Source organism: Vigna angularis, chromosome 6 (assembly GCF_016808095.1).
Source record: "Vigna angularis cultivar LongXiaoDou No.4 chromosome 6, ASM1680809v1, whole genome shotgun sequence".
NCBI lineage: Eukaryota > Viridiplantae > Streptophyta > Magnoliopsida > Fabales > Fabaceae > Vigna > Vigna angularis.
Genome location: NC_068975.1, coordinates 1,762,512 through 1,781,980, shown reverse-complemented (window position 1 = coordinate 1,781,980; position 19,469 = coordinate 1,762,512). Strand labels below are relative to the sequence as shown.

General features: G+C 36.2%; 1 protein-coding gene across 2 annotated transcripts; it reads left to right on the top strand.

Moving 5' to 3' along the window:
* Positions 1-1,355: 1,355 nt before the first annotated feature.
* Positions 1,356-13,469, top strand: LOC108343141 (ribulose-1,5 bisphosphate carboxylase/oxygenase large subunit N-methyltransferase, chloroplastic). 2 transcript variants are annotated; one of them, XM_017581228.2, is made up of 12 exons: positions 1,356-1,775; positions 3,523-3,686; positions 9,316-9,399; positions 9,547-9,604; positions 9,707-9,760; positions 10,189-10,260; positions 10,344-10,424; positions 10,676-10,848; positions 11,281-11,383; positions 11,454-11,585; positions 11,749-11,871; positions 13,059-13,469. In XM_017581228.2, exons 1-12 carry the CDS (start codon positions 1,428-1,430, stop codon positions 13,143-13,145), a joined length of 1,479 nt encoding a protein of 492 aa, XP_017436717.1. In that variant the 5' UTR covers positions 1,356-1,427; the 3' UTR covers positions 13,146-13,469. The 2 variants fall into 2 exon arrangements, with proteins under 2 accessions (XP_017436717.1, XP_052734683.1); XM_052878723.1 differs by having other exon boundaries at positions 1,684-1,824.
* Positions 13,470-19,469: the final 6,000 nt, after the last annotated feature.

Below are 19,469 nucleotides of genomic sequence, written 5' to 3'. Positions count from 1 at the left end.
ATACACTTCATTTCAATGAATGACGAACAAACAACTGCAAAAAAAAATTAATATTTGTTGGTACAAATAACCAACAAAAGTCACAACCCAAAAGCAAAAACCAGCAAAATGACCAACAAAGGCCAAAAGCAAAAACCCAACCCCAAAATACGAATACGAAAAGGGAAAAAGTTCATACCTTGTTAGAAGAACCAATCTCAGCGGACGAACCCATTGCACAAAAAAAGCTCAGAACTTCAACAAAATCGACACCAAACGAGACACTTTCAACATACCAACCACAGAGACCGCTGAACGTATATTGTCGAAATCACGAACTCGAGAGAGAAAGAGAGACTTCGAGGTTAGCGATGACGGAACTTCCTCAACGTCCAGAGAGATTGCTCAACGACCACTTCGAGGCCTTCACCAAATGGAGAGAGAGAAGTTCAAATGAAAACTGAAAACCTAAAATGGAGAGAGGAGAGAGTGTTTCAGAAGAAGGAGAGAGTGCTGAAAGGAAGGAGGGTGGTTTCAAAATAAGCAAATGTCCAACCCTGACCCCTTTTCCAAATCAATTTTTTTAAAAAATAATAATTTCAAAATGGGTCAATACAACGCTGACACATGGCGTTGTCAAAACGTTGTTAAATTCGCGTTGTCAACATATCGCGATTCGTGTGAGAGAGTGAAAATGAGGTAGGGATTTAGGATTGTAGAAAAAAGTAAATAAATATTGTTAAAGTATAAAAGGGTACTCTTATAATTAAATTTTTTTTTGGGAGGTTTGGAAAGGTGTAGAATGCATTTGATGATGGTGGAGAGAGCAAGTACCTTGCGTGAATCAGATTTATGGTTCACTTGTATTAGATTTAAGATTTTAGAATTAATAATTAATAGTAATTTAAAGAAATCCTAATCAATTATAATTAAAAAATTTAATTAGGATTAATAGGAAATCCTCATCCTTAATTAATTACACTTAAGGAAACCTTCATTATTCCTATATTCTTCTAACGTTTTTTTTCTCTTTTTATTTAAAGTTATTGAAATTCAAAGAATGTTTTTTAAATTAAAAATCATTTGAGTCTACCTAATGAAGTCTATGTCCATGTAATTATTTAAGTTCAAACTATGCGTCTCACATTAAACGTCGTGCACAAAATTTAATGGTAGAGACTTTATTAATTTAATTTTACATAGAAAAGGATCAAATTCAGCTCTTTCAAAATAGGGACCTAATTGACACAAAGATGCATATTACCTCGTAATCAATTAAACCAATAAGTTTTTTAAAAATTTCAGAAATTGAGAAAAAAAAGAAGCAAATTTTAATAGAAAAAATAAATTATTGAATGTATTTTTCCCCCTTCAATTAGCACCATTCCTCTCTTCGAATTTAAGTTGATAAGATAAGGTTCAGTTTGGCGGTGGTCTTCATCTCGGCCATGGCCGAAGCTTCAACAATCACCTTCTTTTCCACTCTCCTTCCCCCTTTCCAACCCAACATCCAGGTGTCTCACCGTCCCCTGAGTTTCCCTCGGAAGCCCCAGGTTCGATGCTCGGTGTCCGCCGGTGCGACTCCCCAGAATACGGTGGCTTGGGGGTGCGAGATTGAGTCGCTGGAGAGTGCGTCGGCATTGCAGAATTGGCTGTCGGAATCGGGTCTTCCACCGCAGAAGATGGGGATAGATAGGGTGGAGGTGGGAGAGAGAGGACTTGTGGCTTTGAAGAACATAAGGAAAGGGGAGAAGCTGCTCTTTGTGCCTCCCTCTCTTGTCATCACTCCCAATTCAGTAACCCCTCTTTCCCATTCATTCAACTTTTTTCAATTCAAATTTGTCGGTACGTTCACTAGTAATCTTTGGTTTTCACCATCACCATTGTTTAACCTTTTTTATTTAAATTTGTTGGTACATTCGCTAGTAATTTTGGTTGTTATCATCAATATTGTTTAACCTTTTTTATTTGAATGTGTTGGTACATTACTAGCAATCTTTGGTTGTTACCAATTGTTTAACCTTTTTTATTCAAATTTGTTGGTACCTACTCTGTAAACCTTAGTTGTTACCATCACTATTTTGTTTATTCAATCGTGTAGTATTTGTTTTCGTAAGTAGTCTTGTTTTACAAATAAAATGAAAAAAAAAAGTCGATTTAAAATATGAAGTTATATAGATTTAGCATTTAGTTTCTAAACTTTAGAAGTGATTCATTTTGGTCTCTATGGGTCTGGCTGGACGGACTTAGACAAGTTTCTCCTTAAACACTTCTTGAGGAGAAAATAAATAAATAAATAAATATATATATATATATATATATATATATATATATATATATATATATATATATATATATAAGCTAATTTTACCCTATAGAGAAGCTAATTTCAATTTTTCTTCTTATTTTTCTTCCTTGAAAGTGCTTATGGAAAAGTTTGTCTAACATCTAACAGTCTCTATATTTAACATTTTTAATCTTTTTAAGTCCGTATTGTCAAACTCAGCCACTAAAGATATTAAAAGTAGTATGTATAGAAACTAAAAAGAGATTATTTTTAAGCATACAGTCTAAAAGATTATTTACTTAACTATAGGAGTAACAAGAGTAATTAAACAAAAAAGAAAAGTCTTAGTGGCTGAAGGTGTGCAAAGGTATGGGGGGAGTCATTGTATGCAGTCTTACAGCAGCTGTTTTTGAATTTGAACCAATGACCAATTAGCCACTAAGGTGAGGTGCAATTTTACTGTTGTGCCACGCTTGCCCTCTTGAAATTATCCATATATAATAATGATATTTAACAATAAGTAAAAAGAGTATGTAATAATTGGTAAAGAGTATGTAATAATTGGTAAAGAGTATGTACAGTATCATATATCACAAACATCTAAAAGTATGGTCGCTTTAACCATAATTGTCTTACAATAAGTCATAGTAACGATGACTTCTAATTGATTAACAATGTATAAAAATTTAACTCTAACAATTTCAACAAAGCTTTAAAAAGAAATCTTTCACAAGTGTTGGGATATTAAATAAAGATATCTTAGTATGAATATCGATGTTTTTATATCAATTAACTTCTCCCTAATTTGAGTGCATTAATCTTAGATTTCAATAGATATGTAACAGTTGTAGCTAGTTATTTGGATAGAACTGCGATAAAATTGTTTGCCAATCAAAGTTTCCTTAGTGGTAAATTTCATCTCAGTAATTAAAATTGGTGTACTTTGTGTGGCCAATTTTTGTTGAAGAGCAGTGCCACAGTATTATGGTACTGTATTTGCGTTTTATCCCAATTTTATTGTCAGTGTCAACAGCACTACTAAGTTCAAAGTTCTCGCTAAAGTTTGATACCCTATGAATATAAAGAACAATCTTAGTTGATTTGCAGTGCTTGTTATTTTTATGTCTGCTGTTCACTGAAATATTGTTTTTACTGATATTGGAAATGGGAACTTTTTAAAACTTGGTTGGTTCAGTATGGGAATCTAGTTAAGGTACTTTCCAATGCATCTGATTGGTGTGTGTTCCGGTTGTTAGGAATGGAGTTGCCCTGAAGCTGGTGAGGTATTGAAAAGAAATTCAGTGCCAGATTGGCCTTTGCTTGCAACTTACCTCATAAGTGAAGCTAGCCTCATGGAATCTTCAAGATGGAGCAATTATATATCAGCCTTACCTCGTCAACCTTACTCACTTCTTTACTGGTAGCTGAACTGTTCTTATCTTTTTAGAGCTTGTTTGAGAAGGATGAGAGAAATGAATATTAATGAGTGAGAAATGGAAGTTAGGGTTTGAAATATTTTATAACTTTGCTGAGGACAATATGTTGGAAATAGAATGAGGAGATTTCTTAACAATAATTTCTCCAATCTAAAACCTATCTGAAAATGAAATTAAGGTGAAGACAATTAGAGCATAGCGTGTTTAAAACCCTTCTAAAAGTATTATTTTGATTTCAATGTACAATTGTATGTGGTTTATACATCACTGTTTTTTTTTTTTTTTCATTCTCCTCTAATAAGACTTTGAGGGTTTATGAATGGAGGAAAGAAGTCAAAAATAAGACAGTCGTTAGGGGACTTTTGGAAGCCGTTAGGAGGTTGGTTGTTTGTTTGGTTCGGGTAAGGGTTAGCTTTAAAAGGGGAAGGGAATGTCTGGGGGCAGACATGTTGTTTCGTTGTTTCTTAGAGACAGGACCAGTGTACCTTATGTGAAGGGAGAGGGCTCCCTTGGAAGTGTTCGAGTTGTATTCTTTGTATTCTTTGTCATCAAGAATAATAATACAGACTATTCCGTGTTTCTCTGTGTCAGAGAGTGTGTGTTTGGTGTTTTCTGGTGTGAATTCTGGATTTCTTGTTCCAAGAAATCTAACAATTGGTCTGACCTGCCAAATCATTGAAGGGAGAAAGAAATGGAAGGAAGAGTCAGCATGTTGGAAAGAGCAATGGAGGAACTAAGGGAAGAAAATATGGAAATTGATCAAGAACTCAAAGAATTGACAAAAGCTCTAGGGCGGAAAGCCAAGAACCAGGATAAGAGTTCTGAAGGAAGCTAGGGGTCGGTTAATGGAGACAAATTTGGAAGGAAGGAGGAACTGGAAGAGGAGTTGGAGGATGGAAAGGGGGAAATACAAAAAGACTAGATGAAGAGGGTAGAGTTACCTACTTTTGAAGGAGTAGACCCGGTGGGATGGATATTCAGGGATGAGAAGTTCTTTGATATACAAAATGTCACTACCAGAGAAAGGATGAGATTGGCTTACATTAGCATGGAAGGGGGAGCAAGTTATTGTTCAGGTTCTGGAAAAAGAAAACCAAGAACCCTTCTTAGGGGAATTTAACAAAGGCATTGATTAGGAGATTTGGAGGGAGAGATAGGTGTTCAGTTTTTGAAAAGCTGGCAGCGGTAAGATAAAAGGGGACAGTGGAAGATTATATCTAGCCCAAATTGCAGAATTAACAGAGGAGCTGTTACTGGGGTATTTCTTTGTTGGCCTGCAAAGTGATATAAGGAGCCAAATCAGGCCCCATAATCCTAGGGAGTTGCTAAGGCCTATGGAGATAGCCAAAGGTGTGAAGGAGTGACCAGCAGAAATAGTCAATCATGGGGACGATATCAAGGAGGATCTGGGGTTGTTTCCAAAACTAAAAGATTCAGGGGAGTTAAGAGTGGGCAAGGTACTACTAGCAACGCAAGTACTGCAAGCAAAGAAGGGTCCAACATCACAGTGGGATCCAAGATAGGAAGTAATATGGCAGTGGAGAGCACGAACAAAGGAGTTATGAATCTTCCTTACCCAGAATATATTAGGAGAAGGGAAGAAGGAAAATGTTTCCATTGTGGAGGTCCTTACAGCCTACGACACAAATGCCTAGAAAAGAATATCAGAGTTTTGATCATGGCTAAAGATGAGGAGGATGGTGAAGGAGAGGAAGAGAAAGAGATGGAACAAAAGCAGATCGAGCTCTCGTTTTTCTCAGCGAGAGGTCTCACATAGACCAATACGATGAAACTACAAGGATGGATGAAACTACCAGTACCCACACCTTATGAAGTTCGAGATAGAGAAGCAAGTGGCTGAAATGTTGGGAATGGAAATGATCAGACCCACTAACATCCCCTACTCTAGCCTAGTAATTTTTGGTGAAAAAAAGGGATGGCAACGGGAGGTTTTGTATTGACTACAGGGCCTTGAACAAAGCAACGATTCCTGATAAATTTTCGATACTCGTTATAGAAGAACTTCTGGATGAACTACAAGGGACAAACTACTTCTTGAAGGTGGATCTAAGGGCTGGGTAGCATCAAATACGGATGAAGGAGGAAGACATCCAAAAAACAGCCTTTCGCACCCACCAAGGGAACTATGAGTTTCTGGTTATGCCCTTTGGCTTATCCAATGCTCCAGCCACATTCCAATGTATGATGAACACGATCCTAAAGCCTTATCTGAGGAATTGCATATTGGTCTTCTTTGACGACATACTAATATATAGTAAGTCGCGGGAGGAGCATAAGGAGCACCTCAAACAAGTGTTGAGTACACTATGACAGCAACAGTTCTTTGCCAATAAAAAGAAATGCGAGTTCGGGAGAAGACAAATCAGGTATTTAGGCCATATGATATCATGACTAGGGGTGGAAATGGATAGAGATAAGGTGGAAGTTGTGCTGGAATGGCCAATACCAAAAACCATTAAGGCTTTAAGGGGTTTCCTAGGCCTTACTGGCTTTTACAGGAGGATAGCCAGGCCATTAACGAACCTACTGAAGAAGGGCCAGCTTAGCTAGACATCTCAAAGCACATAAGCCATGCAAGCTTTAAAAGAAGCCATTACCACAGTGCCAGTTTTGGCACTGCCTGGTTTTTCACAAACATTTCACGTAGAATGTGATGCGTCTGGAAGGGGAGTGGGTGTAGTGTTGTCACAGAAGAAGAAGCCCATTGCGTATTTCAGCAAGTCATTGTTAGAATCTTCCCTCTGCAAGTCTATTTATGAGAAGGAGTTGATGGCCTTGGTGTTGGCCATCCAGCATTGGAGACCATACCTTCTGGGCCAGAAGTTTTTGGTTCATACGGATCAGAGGAGCCTAAGATACCTCCTAAAGCAGAGAATAACTCCTCAGAATCAACAAAACTAGTTGGCTAAGCTGTTGGGTTACGAATTTGAGATTGTAAACAGATCGGGGGCTTCTAATAAGGTGGCAGATGCTTTGTCCAGGAAGATGGAGGAGAAAGGGGAGGAGGATAAGTGCTGCAATTGTTGGTACCAGCGAGTCGCGCAGCGGAGTATAAAATGCGATCAAAGAGCGTTAAGCGTGTAGCGGTCAATAAACAAGCTAAAATAGTCCGTTTAAAAAATCTTGATTTTCTTAGAGAACTTTTATCAAATAGTTGGTATGCTAAAAGTGCAGAAAGTAAAGAGTTCAAGAAAATCAACACAGAAATTTTATCCTGGTTCGAATCAAAAGATTCTACATCCATTTGTTAATCACTATTAATAGTGATTAACCTTTTCACTAAAAATTATTGTCTTACAGATTACAAGATAATGAAATAAAGAGTAAGAACAGAAAACACCTTCCTTCGACAAACGAACCGGAAGAAAACTGCTCAACCAACTTGAAGAGACCCGCTCCAACCATAGACACACTAAGCGCGAGCTTCTCCTATTCACAACACTTGACAAGAACAACACTATCACTTGAGAACTTCCTCAGACAAACTGTATTCTCAAATGGCATAGATGATTTCTAAAGAGTTTGGCAAAGAGTATATATAGCCTACTGGTCTGAAACTGAAGAGACATATTACAACTGCCAGTGATAATCGATTATTGTAAGTGATAATCGATTATCTGTGAGACTTGAAACAGTTAGGATATTAACTCTTCAAACGGTCGGCTCCACACCTCCTTCCACCGTTTGGCTTGAGCCTTCACTGCCTTCTGTCGTTCGGCTCGATTCCTCACTGCCTTCCATTGTTCAGCTCCCTTCTTCTTCTTTCTCACAACTTTCCACCGTTCGGTGCCCTTCTTCTTCTCTCTCACTGTTGTCCACTGTTCGGCTCAACCTCTCTCCGCCTTCCAATTCTTAACATTTTATTCTACAATGTTAGTTGGACTCAATATCGTTCGGCTTGTGTTCAACGTTGTTCGCTCTTTAACAGTGTTCGGCCAGTGTTCGACCATCATCTGTTAGTGACCGTTCGGTCTTGTACATGTGTTGTGTTTATCTGTTTTGTTAGGCTTTCAACTGCTATAAACCGTTCGGCCTTTTAGCTGTTGTGTTCGGTTTTCTTTTTCTCTACATTGCATCTGGGCTCTTTGTTCCCTTTCCTCGCGGACCAACATACAAGAATGCTTTTAAACTTAATACAAGGGTCTTCATATTTTTCACTTTGTAACATCATCAAAATTATTATCTTCAAGACACCAATGCTCCTCATTGGTAACAATAAGAAGCTGAGAGTGGTTGCGAGACCCTTCTGGTAGGAGTTCCAAGTGGTGTTCGTGAGGGACATAGTCAAGTTACATGAGATACCTACATCTACAGTCAGAGACCGAGACCCAACTTTCCTTAATCTGTTTTGGAAAGAGTTGTTCAGACTTTAGGGCACCAAGTTGCTAGTGAGTACTGCCTACCATCCGGAAACAAATGGACAAACAGAAATTCTCAATATGATCCTAGAGACGTACTTAAGATGCTTTAGTTTAGAACAACTTAAAAGTTTGAGTTATGTTCTTCCATGGGTAAAATATTGTTATAACACCAACTATCAAGGTTCAGCTAAGTGCACACTCCCTTTGAGGTGGTGTATGGTAGAGCCCCACCATCCTTATCTCGGTTTGTGCCAGGAGAAACCGCGGTGGAAGCAATGGCACAAGAGCTGCAGAATAGAGACGTGGCCCTCAGACAATTAAGATACCATTTAGAGAAGGCACAGAATCAAATAGCTAAATTTGCCAACAGGAAAAGGAGGCCAACAACGATCAAGGAAGGGACTGGGTATACTTGAAGATCAAACCCCATAGGCAAGCATCCATGTCTACCAGGTTGCACCCAAAGTTGTCTACCAGGTATTATGGTCCTTTCCAAGTGACCAAGCAAGTGGGGCCAGTGGCATTTAGAGTACAACTACCATTGAAATAGTCAGGATACACCCTGTTTTTCATGTGTCACAACTTAAATTGGCAGTGGGGACCCAACAAGTTGGAAGAGAGCTACCGGAGGATCTAGGTGGAGGGCCAATCTGTTGGCCCCTTAAAATGTTGGACAGAAGAACAAAGTCAATACAAGGAGTGGCCATGCCACAGGTGCTCATTGAGTGGTAGGAAGGAGGACCTGAAGCTGCAACATGGGAGGATGAGGTGACAATAAGGGAGCAATTCCCAAAGTTCCACCTTGAGGACAAGGTTGTTCAAAGGCCGGTGAGTAATGATAGGACTTGGAGGGTTTATGAAAGGAGGAAAGGAGTTAAAAATAAGACATAGTCGTTAGGGGGGTTTTGGGAGCCGTTAGGAGGTTGGTTGTTTGTCTAGTTCGGATAAGGGTTAGCTTTGAAAGGGGAAGGGAATGTCTAGGGGCAGACATGTTTCATTGTTTCTTAGAGATAGGACCAGTGTATCCTCTGAAGGGAGCGGGCTCCCTTGGAAGTGTTCGAGCAGTATTCTTTGTATTCTTTGTCATCAAGAATAATAATATAGACTATTCAGTGTTTCTGTATCAGAGAGTGTGTTTGGTGTTTTCTGGTGTGAGTTATGGATTTCTTGTTCCAAGAAATCTAACATCCTCTCTTACATCTTTACCAGTGGAGTATTTATGTCATTTCAGGTCACAAGCAGAGCTAGATCGCTACTTGGAAGCTTCGCAGATTAGGGAGAGAGCAACTGAAAGGATTAATAATGTTATTGGAACGTATGGACCAATTGTTTGTACCTTTTATTTGTTCTGGGATTTATTTTCGGTCACCTCTCTTTTTGGTAGTTAGCCTCATTCTAATGTGTTTTTTTTTTATTGAATATTCCTGTCTCTTCCCATAATCATTTCCCTTTTCTTCTCTAGATACAATGATTTGAGGCTCAGAATATTTTCCAAATACCCTGATTTATTCCCTGATGAGGTGATTATCTTACATTAAACAGTGTGGAAAGTTAATAGTTCAGGAAAACCGATCTACAGTAACATACTGTTTATCTAAATATGTTATACATGTAACTTTCAGGTGTTCAACATTGAGTCCTTCAAATGGTCGTTCGGTATTCTTTTCTCGCGCTTGGTGAGTCAACCGGGTAGATGAAATGAAACCAAATTAAATTTCATTCTCTTCCTCTTCTACACAATACAATTACGGTTACTGAGAATTTCCATATTTTCTATATAACTTCCATGCCCAGACTATGCCATATGAATTCATACAGAGATGATTTTGAAAGAAAGTTGAGATCCAAAACTAAACAAATGCTGAAATGTCTCAGGTCTGAAATAACTTTTCCAAAAGTTGCAACATTTGAAAAGTAATCACTGGGAGAATAAATAATTTTATGTGCAATATTTGTTCAATTCAAAACTGACTATATTATTTTCGGCCTTTTATGTAATCTATTTTAATCAATTAATTTGTGGTTACTTGGTTGTGTTGTTTCATAGTTAAAACAAATGGTTGTTTGCTGGAACATATCATTCATATTCTTTTGTACCATGCAGGTTCGGTTACCCTCAATGGATGGACAGGTTGCATTGGTTCCTTGGGCAGATATGCTAAATCATAGCTGTGAGGTATGTTGTTTCCCAAAAAATATATAGATTCCTCAAACTTCTTCCTTAGGATGTTTAATGATGATTTATTTTAACTGATCCAGGTGGAGACATTTTTGGATTATGACAAACAATCAAAGGGAATTGTCTTCACGACAGATCGGCCCTATCAACCAGGTGAGCAGGTAAACATAAATTGGCAGATTTGAATTTGTTAAATTAGATAAACTTTTTGGTAAAACAATAGCCCAAGTAAATGGATACAAATTCCTTGTTCCTTGAAAAGGTGCACTGTGCTACATGCACGAGTAAAACAATTAAGCCTCTGCAGTTTGCAATATTTCCTCAAAAGTAAAATATGAATTGATTGAAGCTGTAGAAGTTATTTGATTTAAATTTATAGATTGCAATTGATTGCCTGCATCAAATTACACAGGTGTTTATTTCATATGGAAAAAAATCAAATGGGGAGCTTTTGCTATCTTATGGATTTGTTCCGAAGGAAGGTGGCAATCCCAGTGATTCAGTTGAGTTGTCACTGTCACTAAAGAAATCCGATGCATCCTACAAGGAGAAGTTAGAACTGTTGAAAAAATATGGATTATCAGCGTGAGTACCCAAAATTACATAATTATACCTATACGTATAAGGATGATGTTCCTTGCCTTCTGATCTTGTAAAATTATTTTCTTAAGCATTCTATTTTATACCTTAATAGAAGTCTATCAAAACATTCACTGAAAATTTTGTATCAATTGCAATTTTTCAACACTTGTTGATTTCACTCAGGACTGAGGTATTTCCAATATATAATTTTCCAAGATGTTGAAACTATCATAAAATTCGTATTTTTTATCTTTTTAGCATGTGAGTTACTTTGTAGAAGTGTCCATGCTTCAAAACGGCTATGGCCGATTGTTGCAAACCTTTTTTCCTGATTCAATTACGACGTCATTTTTCAGATGGGAGACATTAATATTTCTTTCTGAGATACACTTGTAATTGAACCGGATACTAACTTCTTTGTTTTATTGTTATCAGATCTCAGTGTTTTCCTATACAGATAACTGGTTGGCCATTGGAATTAATGGCTTATGCTTATTTAGCTGTCAGTTCTTCAAGCATGGCAGAAAATTTTGAAGAGGTCTGATACTAAAAATCTGAGAGAATTTTCTTTAGATGTTGTATAACCCTATGAGTGATTCTTTTAACAGATGGCTGCTGCAGCATCAAATAGTACCATCTCCAAGAAGGATTTGAGATATCCTGAAATAGAGGAGCAAGCATTGCAATTCATACTAGACAGCTGTGAAGCAAGCATATCAAAATACAACAAGTTCTTGCAGGCAAGGAAACACTTTAATAAGGAAGCTTAATGTCCTTTTATAGTCATAGTTTAAAACGCTCATTTATCAAGTTACATCAAATTAGTTAATCCTAGCCCTTTCCCTTTCACCTGCATGGCAATCAAAATTATCATAAATGGGCTTCGAATATGTTTTGTTGCAGGCAAGTGGATCACTGGATTTAGATGTGACTTCTCCTAAACAACTCAATAGAAGGCTTTTTCTGAAACAGCTAGCTGTGGACTTGTGTAATAGCGAGCGAAGGATATTATTTCGTGCTCAATATGTAAGTTTATATGCTTACATTTTAAAATTTCTCCATCCCTTAATCCATATCACTACAGCTTTTTTAAAACTAAAAGGATAGGCCCCGGTAGTATTATAGCTTCGTTGTTTCTAATCACTCGTAGTTTGTTTGATGTACAAACGTTTTGTTAGACAGTTAAAGGTTTACGTGAGGAGGAATAAGAGGGGAGAGAATTAGAGGCAGGAAAAGGTGGTTAGTTTGTTAGAAGAGAGAGAGAGTATAAATAATAAACAGAATGGGGGAGAGACCATATCAGATATTTTTGTTTTGGTTTAGACTGGACCTCTGGCCAGTGGAGGAAGGGAGGCTTCCTTGGGGAACATTTACTTGTTTTTCTTCTTGATATACATTACAGATTCAATAATATACATACACATACTTTCATCTTTTGCTGTTTGGAGGATTATTGTGAGAAGAGTGTGTTCTGTTTGATCTCCTGAACAAAGAAACCTAACACGTTTCTTCTTCACTTTTAAAAAGAAAATGAAGAGGGTTCAGAAGTGAACAAATTAAATTGTAAATTACGGATGCTTATAAAAAAATATATGTACTGTATGTTATTGTAACAAAATTTAGGAAGGAGGGACCGGGGTCCACACTTACCTAGTAATGCATTTGTTGCAACTCATAATTTTGGTCAGGGCTTACTTCAACCGTATAAAACCAATTTTTAAGGTGAAATTTGTCTCCCATTTATGTTTTAATTGATCACATTTCTAGTCAAGATTTCCAGCACTTCTCTCACACTCTAGAGATTGAACATGTTAAGGATAAAGTTTTGCAGGATTGAATATCTATGAGGGTCCAATAACATCCTAATAGCAATATGGTGAAAATATAGCATATAAGTGAAAGAAAAACCTCTTACAAACCTGTTTTGGATAGTTGAGTTAAATCTAAACCCAAATCCAAAATGTAAGAATGACTATGATGGGTGCATACACTTGAATATTGTCAAGCATATAAGTTTATACATTTGTCTGAAAAATGAAGCATTGAAATACAAGGATGAAATAATACCAAAAGTAAATAATAGACCTCCAAGTCCAAATTAGGTTGGTACTTTCTTTTGTAACTTCACAACTCAACAAAGGTAACATACGACTCTTTCACAATATAATACATGCTGTGCACTAATTCTGGATGCCTTTTAATAATGATTGCAGATACTCAGAAGAAAACTGAGAGACATGAGGGCTGGTGAGTTAAGAGCCCTAACAATATTCAACGGTTTCCGGAAATTTTTCCAATGAGGACATTCACTGGTGCATCAGTTTCTGCCCTAATTATCCCTTGCTTTCCTTTGTTTTTTGAAATAAAATCTCTCACCCTTGAGCATGATGAACTTTGGTATCACCTAATTGAGAAAAACAGGTCCAGTCTTCAATATCTATTGATCAATATTGGAAAAGCAAGAGATGAAATAGAAAAGGGGAGGAATGATTGTAAAATAGGCTTGTGTATCTATTGATCCAAATACTTTCTTTCTTTTTCCTTCGTTGTTTGTATTTTCAATGTAAAAAACTTGTTTTTACCAGATTATGTTTTTCCTACGTGGGGTCGAATTTAGGATGTAGCCTCTCTTTGGATCAAGTGATGGAAAATGGGAGACTAGAAAAGGAAAGAAAAGAAGAAAAATAGAATATAATGTGAAATTATTTAGATTAGGAAAAAATAGTAAACAAAAATGAAGAATGAGTAAAATTTTTGTAATTGTAATTGATTTAAAAAAAATGAAATTGTTAATTATTTCTTATTTAAACAATTACTATAGTACTCCTATCATAACAATTAAAAGGGGTTAAATATGATACAGGATAAGTAATCACTTGCTATGCATACAGACTGATGAAATACAATAGAAGGTCTTAAAGAAACATAGATCATGAAATGCAATCGAAGGTCTTAAAGAAACATAGATCATGAAATACAATAATAACACTTAACCAAATAGGAATGGGGACATTAATTCATATATATGAAGAAAGTGGTATTCACAATTGTAAAAGTTTAATAAAATCCACCTTTCGGCCATCGAAGATTTAACAATTATGGAAAAACAACGACTTCAAATTGAAGCAATCCAAGTTTTAATCAAAAGCTAAATAATTTTTTTTATTCCAAATTATTTTAAAAAATTGTTTAGTTTCTAAGCTAAATATATTTTATCTCTTCATTTTAGGAAAGTAATTTAAAATATCTCTTTAGCAAATGACACATTAAGTGATTATTATGTGACAAATTTATAATACAACCTTTATATATTGTTTGTTGGATATATCAGCAAGAGAAATTATGTTGGTATTGTTGGATAAAAGCTGACATAAATACGAACAAAATTTCTTGAGGCATGTAGATTCATTATTCTTAACGACTTATTTATGGTGTATTGCGTAAGTCTCCCAAGATACAACAGGAACTTCATAGACTTTATGAGGATATCATAACTAACAATGATCTCTATAAAGAGAATAAAATAAACCCAAAATATGTTTAGGGAAAGCAGAAAAGAGAAAGAATGAAACTAAGAAAAGAGAGAATGAGAGAATAATTGTTTCTTATAATCTTTTAGGAATGAAAGAAATGCTCTATTTAAAGAGCTAGGAGTAAGCCAACATGCCACTAAACCAGGAAAATATCTTGTGGCTTAAGGAAGAATTCAACAACTCAATCCCGAGCCTTGCGGGAAGAGAAAAATAAAAAATACAATCCTTGCGGAAGAAACAGAATGAGAATCTTGCGGAACAACAACAACTTTCTGGATACAAGATATTTTGCAATATTATACTCAAATTTTATAACAATCCCCCACATATTACAAAAGATAAGAGACAATTATTGAAAGGAAGAAAAGAAGAAAAAAATCCTAGGTTTTATAAGATGTAATACATCAGAGCTGGTATAACAAGCTATATGAACCAGTCCTAGATTGAGAAACTTAACACATAGTGTAGTTGTATAGCAAGCTATATGACCCAAAGAAACTTGAGTGTGTTAGAGGTTTATCAATCACAATACACCCCCACAATCCTTGTTGTTATCATTGTGATGCGTTTACTAGGTCATGCGCGTGTCCAATATTCATGAGTGCTCTAGAGATCATGCCAAATCTTATGCAAGCGGCCCCATTTGACACTCATATAGGTGATTTCATCAAGTGTATGCTACAAATCATACACCACCCATAAGGAATATGAAAATTATTAAAAAATTTGTTTAATTACAAAGTTTAACCTCTCAATAATGTAGTCTCTAGCACTTTCACACACACCATAAGAATGGATATATTTGATTTAAAATCAAATAGGTTCTATCAGCACTAACAAGTGACTTGTTTTTACCCATATGAACCTTATTCATGGGATCTCCAATCACAAAGGTTGGGTTACCATCACTTGTTTGTTTGCCAGTGACTTAAGTCTCATTCCCCTCGATGTTTCTAAGATCATATTTCTTCCCAAGGGTTTTGTTTGAGGATCTGCTAGATTTCGTTCTGACTTCACATAGTCAATGGAAATAGTTTCACTCTTTAGCATCTGCTTCACCAAATTGTGTCTTAATTGGATATGTCTATTCTTTCCATTGTAATTCTTGTTTTTACCTATAGCTATTGTCGATTGGCAATCACAGTGTATTGACACCGATGAGGTTGGTTTCATTCCTAATGGAATGTTTGCTAAGAAGTTTTTCAACCACTCAGCCTCACTAACAGTCATCTCAAGAGCGACAAACTCAGATTTCATTGTTGATCTTGCAATAATTGTTTGTCTGGATGATCTCCATGTAATCGCACCACCCCCAAGTGTGAATACATAACCACTAGTAGATTTTATCTCATCTGAATCAGAGATCCAGTTAGCATCATTGTACCCTTCTAGTGCAGCAGGAAATCCAATATATTCAATGGCATAATTTATTGAACCTCTTAAATATCTCATAAGCTTGGAAAGTGCATCCCAATGTTCTTGATTTGGACATTGAGTGTACCTACTCAGTCTACCTATTGCATAAGCAATATTAGGTCTAGAAAAGCTCATCAAGTGCAGTAAGGTCCCAATTATCTGGGCATACTAAGGCTGAGATAATGATTTTCATCTATTTTTCAATAATTTAGAGTTATCATCATAAGGGGTACTCTCGGGTTTGAAATCATAATACCCAAACTTTTTAAGAAGTTTCTCAATGTATTGTTCTTGGGATAGTAATATACTATCTCCCTTCCTTATGATTCTAACACCTAAAATTACATTGGCTTCACCCATGTCTTTCATTTCAAAGTTCGATCCGAGAAACAATTTAGTTATAGCAACAATCTCATTGCATGTACCAAAAATTAACATGTCATCAACATACAAATATATAATGACACAATCACCATTTTCAAATTTAGAGTACACACATTTATCAGCATCATTAGGTGAAAAACCAAATTTATTTCTTCAAGTAATTAAGTAAAATTACCTACACCCCCACAATTTTAAAATATTTAAGATTGGTAAACGAGAAAATACCTCGTTGTGCTTTTCTCTTTGTAGGTAAAGTATACGAAAACTTACTCAAGTACCTCATCTTCTTGTTTCTTTTCCTTTCTCTGGAGAGAAAATCTTTTCCACCTTTCCTCAAACATTACAAAGGCATGACTCATGAAAATTAGGGTTCATCATCCTAACTCCAACGAACTCTAAGTTTTCGTCTCGTCTCCCTCTTCTTCATCCTCATCCGCGGTCCCTACAAATGCGATCAGAAGCCACCGTTGCTGCGAGCATCTTGCTAGCCTCCGGAAGTTCTATCTAGAGAAGATCTCGACTTTTGACACGTCCGTAACTCGTTTCGCAAATACCGTTTGAGTTCTGGAAACAATGTTTTGATTCTCTAGGATTGAGTTGTTGATGTTAGCCATAAGTCCTTAAGATTGTTGGATTAAAGCTGACATAAACACAAACAAAATTTCTTGAGGCGTGTAGATTCACTGTCCTTAAGGACTTATCCGCGGTGTATTGCGCAAGTCTCCCAGGATACAAAAGAAACTTCTCAGAATTTCTGAGGATATGAGAACTAGCAAGGATCTCTATAAAGAGAATAAAATAAATCCAGAATATGTTTAGGGAAAGCAGAAAAAAGAAAGAATAAAACCAAGAAAAGAGAGAATGAGAGAAGAATTGTTTTAGGTAATCTTTTAGGAATGAAAGAAAGGCTCTATTTATAAAGTTAGGAATGAGCCAACGTGCCTACTAAACCAGGAAAATATCCCGTGGCTTAAGGAAGAATTCAACAACTCAATCCCAAGCCTTGTAGGAAGAGAAAAATAAAAAATACAATCCTTGCGAAAGAAATGGAATGAGAATCTTGCGAAACAACATCAACTTATACAAGATATTTTGCAATATTATATTCAAATTTTATAACACGTATTAGGCATTCATATTTCTTTGGATTCTTTAGAGTTACACTTCTTATAAAATAAATACCTTTCCTTTAAGGGATGCAATATTAGCTACATTATGAGATACAATAATACCATCTTTCTGGTAAAAAGTTAGGTGCCTTAATCCGAATAACAAAAATAAAGCTCTCTTGACTTGAAGTTAATTCTTAAGGCAAAATAATTTGGTTAAAACCCTTTAGTTGTCCTTATTTATGTGTGGTTTTTCCATTTTGATCCTCTTCTTATTAGAATCCCCAATTGAGTCCTTAAAAGTGCTAATTTGAATCAATTGAGCCCCTGCCACTAAATTTAGTTAACAAGGTTAAGTTTTTGTACAGGTAGGAGGTTGATGTGTCAATTTTTTGAAACGTGGCATGCTGATGTGAGAGTAATGTGCTTGTGAACATCTCTGATTGTTTTTTCCAATTTTTCATACAGTCATTGGAGTTCATTGTCCCATCCACCACCAACGCAAACCCTCACGCCATTGCAAGAAGAAGCCATCGCGAGACGAAGCTCCTCGCTTCATCTCCTTTATCGCGAAACACTTCCTCGCAATCTGCAAAACCTGAAACACAAAAAGCCTCAAATCTCTTCACACCAGAAACCCTAAATTGCGACTTCGCTCATCTTCCAACTACCGTGACGGAGCAACTCCTCCTTTATCGCGAGCCATCATCTTCGTTGACCTGCAAATCGCGAGTAGCCACCTCGAGCTTCTCACACTACCAGAGCAACACATCCCCTTGGTTTCCATTTACAAATATGATTAATTAATGTTGTTTTTTTAAGAATAAAATCAGAGATTCTCTCGCCCCTATTTTTATTCTCTTTCTCGTGAATTATTTTATGGGTTTATTTTGTTAAAAAAATCTCCTCGAAAGGTTGCTGAAAAAGTATTATTTAAAAAAAATATTATTCCTCCCTTTTCCTCCCTTTTGGGTTGTGTTCGTGCCATAACTAAAGAGAAAGAACATAGGAGAGAAATCTAATCCTAGCATAGAAAAATAGGCATCCAGTGCAACAAATTCAGATAGTGTATTGCATTACAAGCTCATCCACTTTCATGATGATTTTCCTTGTTTATTGCATTACAATGAAATCCTTGGAAAAGGAGCTTCAAAGACAGTGTATGCCTACAAGCTCATCCTATTTCATTTACCATAATTTTTTTTCTTAAAGTTGGATTTTTTTTCCTTCAAGTTTATTGTATCTCAGGCCTAGTTCTGGTTTCCTTAGTTTCCTCAAAAACTGAACTTCTTTACGCTTTTCGTCGAGTTTGTGGAGAAGGGCATATGATAAATCTACTTTTTCTTTGTTTGTGGTTTTGCTTCTTAATTGATGCAAATATAGGGCATTTGATGAGTATCAAGGGATTGAAGTTGCTTGGAACCAGGTCAAGTTGTATGATTTTCTGCAAAGTCCTGAAGATCTTGAGAGGCTTTATTGTGAAATTCATCTCCTGAAAACATTGAAGCACAAGAACATTATGAAAGGAAGATTATTGGATTGGTAGATTTAGAAGGGGAGCGTACCTATTTGTAGAGAGTGCTGAGAATGGAGAAGAATATTGGGATTGGGGATGGCGAGAAGATGTAAAAAAGAGAAGAAGATAGCCAAATGTCACGTTTCAACTCTAAACATGCCACGTTTCAACTCTAAACATTTCACATTTAAAGAAATTAACACGTCATTCTCCCACCTGTGTAAAAACTTAACTCCGTTAACTAAATTTAACGGCAGAGGCTCAATCGATTCAAATTAACACTTATAAGGATTCAATTGGGGATTCTCATAAGAAGGAGATCAAAATGGGAAAACCCCACATAAATAAGGACAACTAAAAGATTTAAACCAAATAATTTTGTCCCTTTGCAGAGAGTTAACATTTTAAAGAAAATTATTTATAATTTGTTTATTATCTGGAAAATAAGAGAATATTTCGATTACAGAAAATAAAAAAAAAAACAAATATTACAAAGATAATAATTAGATAGTGCCATGTTAATAAAATTTAACTTAATTACTGGTGACTAAAGGCCTAATTTCTGGTCCATTCTTCTAAGTCGGTTTTCAAACGTCTCGTGTGACTATAAATACTAACTCGGGCCATAAATGAAAAGTAGCAAGGTTCTTTAGTCCTTCACAAAAC